Source organism: Dendrobium catenatum, unplaced genomic scaffold (genome assembly GCF_001605985.2).
Source record: "Dendrobium catenatum unplaced genomic scaffold, ASM160598v2 fragScaff_scaffold_621, whole genome shotgun sequence".
Taxonomy (NCBI): domain Eukaryota; kingdom Viridiplantae; phylum Streptophyta; class Magnoliopsida; order Asparagales; family Orchidaceae; genus Dendrobium; species Dendrobium catenatum.
In genome coordinates this window covers 21317148-21324356 of record NW_021319083.1, presented here as the reverse complement: position 1 = coordinate 21324356, position 7209 = coordinate 21317148, and the positions used below count along the sequence as shown (strand labels likewise).

Below are 7209 nucleotides of genomic sequence, written 5' to 3'. Positions count from 1 at the left end.
TTAAAAATATTTATCTTAATACCTCAAAGATAAAAATGTGACCATAATTTTCTCTTCAGAAAATGTGGGCCCAACTCTCGTTTCATAATTGGTCAAAACTTTGAGATCCAGTTTGATCAAAAGCTGGCTTGGGCCGGATCAAGAGCCACCACCATTGACTCAGTTGTTTACAACCAAGGACTATATGTTTGATTTCATGCTTCTGTAATGGTTTACTCTAATGGTATAAGCTCGTGAGTTGGCTCGAGCTCGACTTGTTAACGAGCTCATGAGTCAAATTTAGCGAGCCATGAGTTCAAGCTTGAGGTTATACTGAGCTCGTATATTAAAAAAGCTCAAGCTCAAGCTCAACTTGCTTGGGCTTGATAGCTTGTTGAGCTATTCATTTAACTTAAATATATTTAAAATTAATTTAAATCAATATCATATAATATACTTTAATATTTAAAAATTAATAGTATATTTTTGGGATTTTTACATACATGCCACTTTATAACATGTGTATTACATATTTAACACAAAACTTAAATATTTCATTTATACCACTCAAATACAAACTTAACCTCAAAAATACCACTCCCTCTCACTCCGTCCCTTCTTCGCTTCATTTCACACTACCCCGCCCTAAATTGTCTGCTCCTTCAGCTCTTCCCACTGAAATTTGCTGTTTGTGTTAAACCGCCATTTGCATAAAAGGTTATTGCTTCACGTTTTTATATTGGGAAGTTTCGGTTGGATAGCAGCAGGTTACAGAACTTTCATTTAGATAGAAGCAGGTTACAGAACTTTCATTTCGGTTGGAAAGCTTCAGAAATTGTAGAACAAACTATGAGCTCAATGAACAAACCATGAACAAACTATGAGCTTCAGAAATATGATATTAAGCAGGTTATTTAAATCTGATATAACTGTGTTCATGTTAAAAATGCAGAAAAATCTCACCGGTTCTCCGTGAAAAGCACAGGCGGGAATAAAGTTTGCTCGCATGGAAGAGCAGCAAAGTTGGAAGAGCAGCTTAGAGGGATAAACAAGGTTTCGCTGAAACCTGTTCTCCCGCGAAAATCACAGAAGGGAAGGAAAAAAAAAAACGAAGTGAGGTTGCTGGTTAACGGAGTGGTAATTTTGTTGTGAAAATAAAAAATAGGTGGTAGGAGTGTAATATTTAAGAATTAGGTGTTAAATATGTAATACACATGTTATAAAGTGACATGTATGTAAAAATCCCTATATTTTTCATACGACATAAGTGACATTTTTTGATCCAATTTATTTAAAATATATTTATGGCCTTGTTTATAATAAGCTAAATAGATATTTTGATGGCAAAGACACAAAATAAAGATTTCAAATTTTATGAGCCTTCGTAAGTTTGTTAGTCCCTAAAAAAGTATTTGTGACCCTCTACAAAGGTATTACATAATCATATAAATAAAGATATAGAATGCCTGACTACAAATAAATTTAGCGGGCTCAATTATGATTTGCCCCTATAAGCATCTTAGTGGCTACTCAAAGTTTTGTAGCTTCTAATGATATATTTTAGGCATTTGACTTATAATTAAGCATACATAATTAATCTCTTAAAATCTTTGGGCTCTCATATAAATAGTATTTTATGCTCTAGGTATAAATCTAATGCCTCAGCATACCGCACCCTTTTGGATGTTCGTGGAGTACACATCTCCCAGATAGCCTGGGGAGAGTTCACAGGAAGCGAGGATGTCAGATTTTACTGGTTAAAGCACAATGAGATCTTATACCGACTTCTCCTTCCCGGTGGATCCTTATGGGTCTTTTTAGCCATGTGAGTCTTTTAGAGCTAGTGTATCTTTGCTGACAGAGGTTTTTTAGATACCGTCGTACACGCCGACGGTCGTGGATTTAGTTCATGCAGCTCTGTCCTTTGTCCCAGAGAGTTAACCAGTTGATTCTACAGGCCCTTTTGCATGTATACTTTTATTACATGCTGATTAATTTTGATGCATTATTGTCATATTCATCATTATGCTCATTGTCTGTAAATCTTAATGCAGTGCATGAGGGAGTAGACTTCACCTCAGAGATTCACCATCAGTTCTTGGTCCACAGAATGCTGACATGTGAGATGATGGTACAAAGGTTTTGTGGGGGTTGATATCTCATGTCGACCCATGATCTCTGAAGTCCATCGACCAATTTGCTGCCTAAGGGAGCGGACTACACCGTTTGTATTTCTGTTGAAATTTTCGTCCGCATTTTATTTACCAAAGCTGACAAATTATCCTATAGAGTTGAGATTAAAGAGTTGACACTTGATGACTGATTAAAAAACTTATTTCATAAATGAGTACTTAGCAATTAAGTAAATGTTAGACCAACTAAGTTTATGATTTTTTTTTTTAATTTTTAATCAAATTGAGACAAACACACACTTCACATATACAAACTTCAAACCAAAGACTTCTTGATTGATAACAAAAGCTTCCAACCAACAAATCAAGTTTAAACCACTCATTGTAGAAGAGCCAAGGCTCTAAGTAAACGAACAATCCATACTTAACAAAGTCATATTTTATGCTTAGTTAATTAGATTAGAGTTTTAGTATAAAGAAAAATGGCATGTCTAACAAACTTGAAAAGAAGAAATTTCCAAGACTATCTTGAATTAATTCTACTTAATTTCCAAATATTTGGCATCTTATTCTAAACATTTTTTTTAGTATTCATCTCAAAGTAGATTAAAATCAAATTATTGAACTTTTCCAAATCCAAACATTGCACAATCTTTTTATAACCTTTAGACACAATCTAGCCATAGAACTTGGACTCTCCCCATTCCAATAAGATATGTATTGAGTAGAGAGAACAATCATTTATAAATGGCAAGTTTAGATGTTACCCCCACAAAGATAAAAGCTCCAATAAAAGATGAAACTTATCCAATAAGTCATCCAATACTTTTCATAAAAGGGCAAAGCCTTTTACAAAATGTTAGAAGGAATCATTAGCTTATTGTAGTGGATTATTTAGAAAATTTGACAAGTTGTTGGCCCAACTATCCATTATTTTGTGACAACTTTTTTTACTTCTTTTTAAAGCAAATTTCTAGTAAAAAAATTTTAATTTTGTATTAAAAAACTGTTTTAAATAGTAATAAAAAAACCGTCGCAAACAAAACCTCAATTGCTAGCTTGCTTGCCCGTATATTGGCAAGATCACCTACATAATTACTACATTAATACTCTCCATCAAATCAATTTTAGTAATATTTTTTGTTCTGATGTACTTCTTGCGCAATCTATGTTTGGCTCAAATAAAGATCAAATCAATTCAATGTTTTTATAAGAATATAATTGAATGGAATGGCTTTCAACTGATCTTGAGCTTAAATTAGATTGACTGAACATTGAATAATTAATCACTTGGAATGGTGAAAAAGAAAAAAAAAAATAAATGAAAGGCTTATTTGGTGCTACAGTGATCCCAAACCGATCTCGTGAATCATTACACAGTAAGGTCATCTCCAACCGGAAAACCTATTTTCTACTTCAAAACACAGTAACAGTAATATCAAACAATAATTCATCTCCAATCGAACTCTATTTATAACACAAAAAAATTATGTATATTATTTCTCATCTAATTTAAATAAATTAATTACATAAAAATTTAAAAATATTAAAATTATAAATTTAATAACATAAGTTAAAACTAATATATTTATGATTCAAAATCTAATAATTTAATAATTTTGAGATAATTTTAAAATAAAAAAAAAGGATTTGTGAATAGTGTGATGTCAATATTGCGTCACACTGTTCACAATTGCAAAAATGCAGCTACGAATGTCATTCAGGTGGACAGCTCATGGAACTTCAAACAATTGCATCTAGTTCGGCTGGAGATGCCCTAAGCGGTAACTACGGAACTGAGACCTTCCAAATAATTTTATTGAAATTAAACAGCTAGAGAAGAATTTTTATTTATTATTTTAATAAATAAAACAAGGAAAGGGAAGTTTTTCACCTAAACTTGGAAACAAGCAAATGTTGAAATAGTAAAAATGAAACAAATAGTTATAATGTTTAGAGAAACATAATAACATATTTCCACATCTTGTAAGTCAGTAAGGCTAATCTCTTCAATTTTAAGCTTACTCAAACTTGAGTGTTATATCTGCCATTTGTGGGTGGTGTTTCCTAACCTACAAGTTGAATATAATCATAAGTTCATTAGCAGAATTTGTTAAGGAAGAAAATAAAAAGCAGATAGTACCTTAACACCAGCCAATGATAATAACTTGTGAGAGGCAGTGTAAGCAGCATCTGAATTGTTTACTCTTTTCTCAATAAAATAAATTACTTCTGAGACACCTGACTGAATAAAATCAGAGGAAATATATTAATACTTCTATCTCTGAATAAAATTATAGCAATCACAAACACAATCTCCAAGAAGAATTCAGAACAATGGTAAGAGAAAACTCTTTCTAATTGATGATATGCAGGAGATAAACTCTTTCTAATTGATGATATGCAAGAGAAAACAACAAGATACAATTGATCTTCTATTGAAGAGGAAGATCCGGCTCTCCCAAATCCCTAGCCGCTAGCTAGACCCCAATCAACCTAAGAACAGACTAAATTCAGCAAACAAAACATAACCCTGATTCTAGGAAAATAACCTAATTAAAGCAAACAATAGTAATGTAAATTCCAAAACAACCCCCCTTAATTCTTTCTCTAATTACCGCTGGACCCCACCCCAAAAGGGTGGGAAGAAGTTTGAGGCGGAACATGTCCTTCTCCTGTAACAAGGGCCGGTCCCTCCTAGACCGGTCTAGCATAATATAAACAAATAAGTCTCTCTAATTTTTCTTAGCACTGACCTGGATGATGACTTTGGCACATTCATTACAGGGAAACATGGTAACGTATAATCTCTGCAAGAAATACAGTAGATGAATTACTTTAAACACCACTATTGCGCAAACATATCAATAAAAAAGAGAAATCATAGACTTTTTTTTTTGGAGAAATTATAGACTAGTTTCTGGATAATTTAAGTGTCGGAAGCCTTTAAGAATCATGTCAAAAAATTATGCATCATTATGTCAAATAACAAAGGAAGCCATATTTTTTAATTTTTTAACCTAGGTTGAAATAATGTTTAATGGCACATCAAATAGATAATAAGTGTTATCAAAGCTGATGGTTTAACGGGAGATTAAGAAGGTTCATACACTTTGTAGCTCTCATATGTCTTGGCCACTTTCTATCATGGTTGAGCTAATATTTAAGAATAGGTGACTCCTACAATATATCTACATAGATGAGTTGGCTGGCGATGAATGATACTTAATGGTGTTAATGTTAGGAATTAACTTGTAGCACATTGAGTGGTAGGTTTCAAACTTCTTATGAGAAAACATGTAACAATATTAGGAGATTTGTTAGGTATTAACTAAATAATCATACATGAAATATATGTTATGTTAAGATAAGGATCAAGCTTCTGGTGTGCAAGTAAAAAAAATGTGTTGGGTCATTTTCCATACGTAGCTATATATTGGGTTGTTTGCATAAGTTGATTCATAGAATTGGTATCAAAGCATTAAACAATCTTGAGTTTTTTTGTTTGGAGTTGAAAAGGAATACAGAAGAGAATGGAAAAAAGCTTCTTGAAATTGGTCTAAAAAATATGTTCATCTAGCCTTTCCATAGATCCCAAGCATGCATCATTATGGTTTTCAGAGGCTCACTTACATAATAAGTGAATGGAAACGCTGTAATTTAAGATATCAATAAGAGATATTTAAACAGAACAAGCTTATAAACACTAACCTGTCCAGCAGCAGATGCGTGATTTGTGTTCAGGATGGCATTAACTTCAGCATGTACTACATAACTGCCAGAGAAACCAAATATCAAAACAACGGTTCTCCTATGTTTTTTCAGGAATAGCAGAAATTACTTTTAAAACAACTTCTTAAAATGTGGAAGTCTATACTTGCCCTAGTAACTAACAAGATTTACTTGCTCAGGTATTTGAAAAGTAAAAGACATTCAGCATATGAGTTTGTTCACAAGCAAAGAGAAGTTATAAATAAAATCCGGTTGGTTGATAATAACTATAATAATAATTATTAATAATTCACAAAACGTAGTAAAACCAGAAAAAAAAAAGAACATAGATATAATTGTCAGTGGTGGATTCAAAAATTTGGTGCGAATGAACAAAGTAATAGGCTAGTGTCTATTAGACATATTTCATGTTTGTCTTATATATGAGGTAATATAATGTAATATAAATATAAAGTTCTTTATGAACTGCAACACACAGATGAAAAAAAAAATATAGGTAAAAGTATAAATTACAGCTAACTTTGAAATATAACAGAATGAATATCAATTATAGCAAATTGAAAATTTTGTAGCCCTAAGATCTGCCCAATAATCATAATGTGATACCTGATGCCAAATTATATGTGAGACGATCAAAGTGGGCAACAAAAACAATGTCACAAATTATTTATTCTATGCATATAAGTTGATAAAGCACAAAATTTGTATAGAAAATCCCAAATATATATGGACTCTTACGTTTTTTCAAAATAAATTGAATGTACACTCTTGTGGGCTCCGAAAATTCGGCCCCGGCCTCCGCTCGCTCTTCTTGTTCGGCGAGGGAGTTTTAACGAACTAAGTTCCGGGGTAAATTTTGGAAGGCAGATGGGTTTGTAGATAAGACACTACCCAGAGATTTCGCCCTCATTTTGTGAGGACTTTATGATCTTGAGTTCTGGTTTCCTATAGGCGCAAGCCCCTATAGTTAATTACCCCTCCCGATCACGAGAGAGAACTTTCGATTAAGGCTAGTCATCAATCAGATTCGTATAGAAATACGTGTTATCTGGCATATAGTAGCAGCAATACATATGGATTTGAAAATATTTGGAAGTTTGGAAATTGGATTTGAAAATTTGAAAAGTTTGGAAGATTTGGAGATTTAATATTTAAAAATGGAAGTTTCACCCTCTAACACTTAAAGCGGATGGTGGGGGAATGGATGATGGGCCCGATCAAGATCCCATGGTTCCGTCGTCCCGGGCCATCATGGTCCCTGGTCTACTTAGTCAGAGGAGGTAGTCGACCCAACCTGACAGAAGGATCCTTGTCGGCAGCCATGGGTTGCTTCGTCCAAGGGGACCTTGTAGACCTGGGTTGGATC

General features: G+C 33.3%; 1 protein-coding gene and 1 long non-coding RNA gene across 2 annotated transcripts in view; both read right to left on the bottom strand.

Moving 5' to 3' along the window:
• Window positions 1-489: 489 nt before the first annotated feature.
• LOC114579724 lies at window positions 490-1942 on the bottom strand. The gene is made up of 2 exons (XR_003700884.1): window positions 943-1942; window positions 490-805 (listed from the first exon to the last, which is right to left on the bottom strand). It is a non-coding gene; the product is annotated as an uncharacterized LOC114579724 (long non-coding RNA).
• Window positions 1943-3946: 2004 nt separating this feature from the next.
• Window positions 3947-7209, bottom strand: part of LOC110104699 (deoxycytidylate deaminase) — a 25851-nt gene continuing 22588 nt past the window's right edge. Inside the window, exons 6-9 of the mRNA XM_020833924.2 lie at window positions 5823-5886; window positions 4868-4921; window positions 4255-4356; window positions 3947-4183 (exon numbers count right to left, since the gene is read on the bottom strand). Of these exons, the coding sequence (XP_020689583.1) occupies window positions 4133-4183; window positions 4255-4356; window positions 4868-4921; window positions 5823-5886 (271 nt within the window). The 3' untranslated portion in view covers window positions 3947-4132. The remainder of the gene's footprint in view (window positions 4184-4254; window positions 4357-4867; window positions 4922-5822; window positions 5887-7209) is intronic.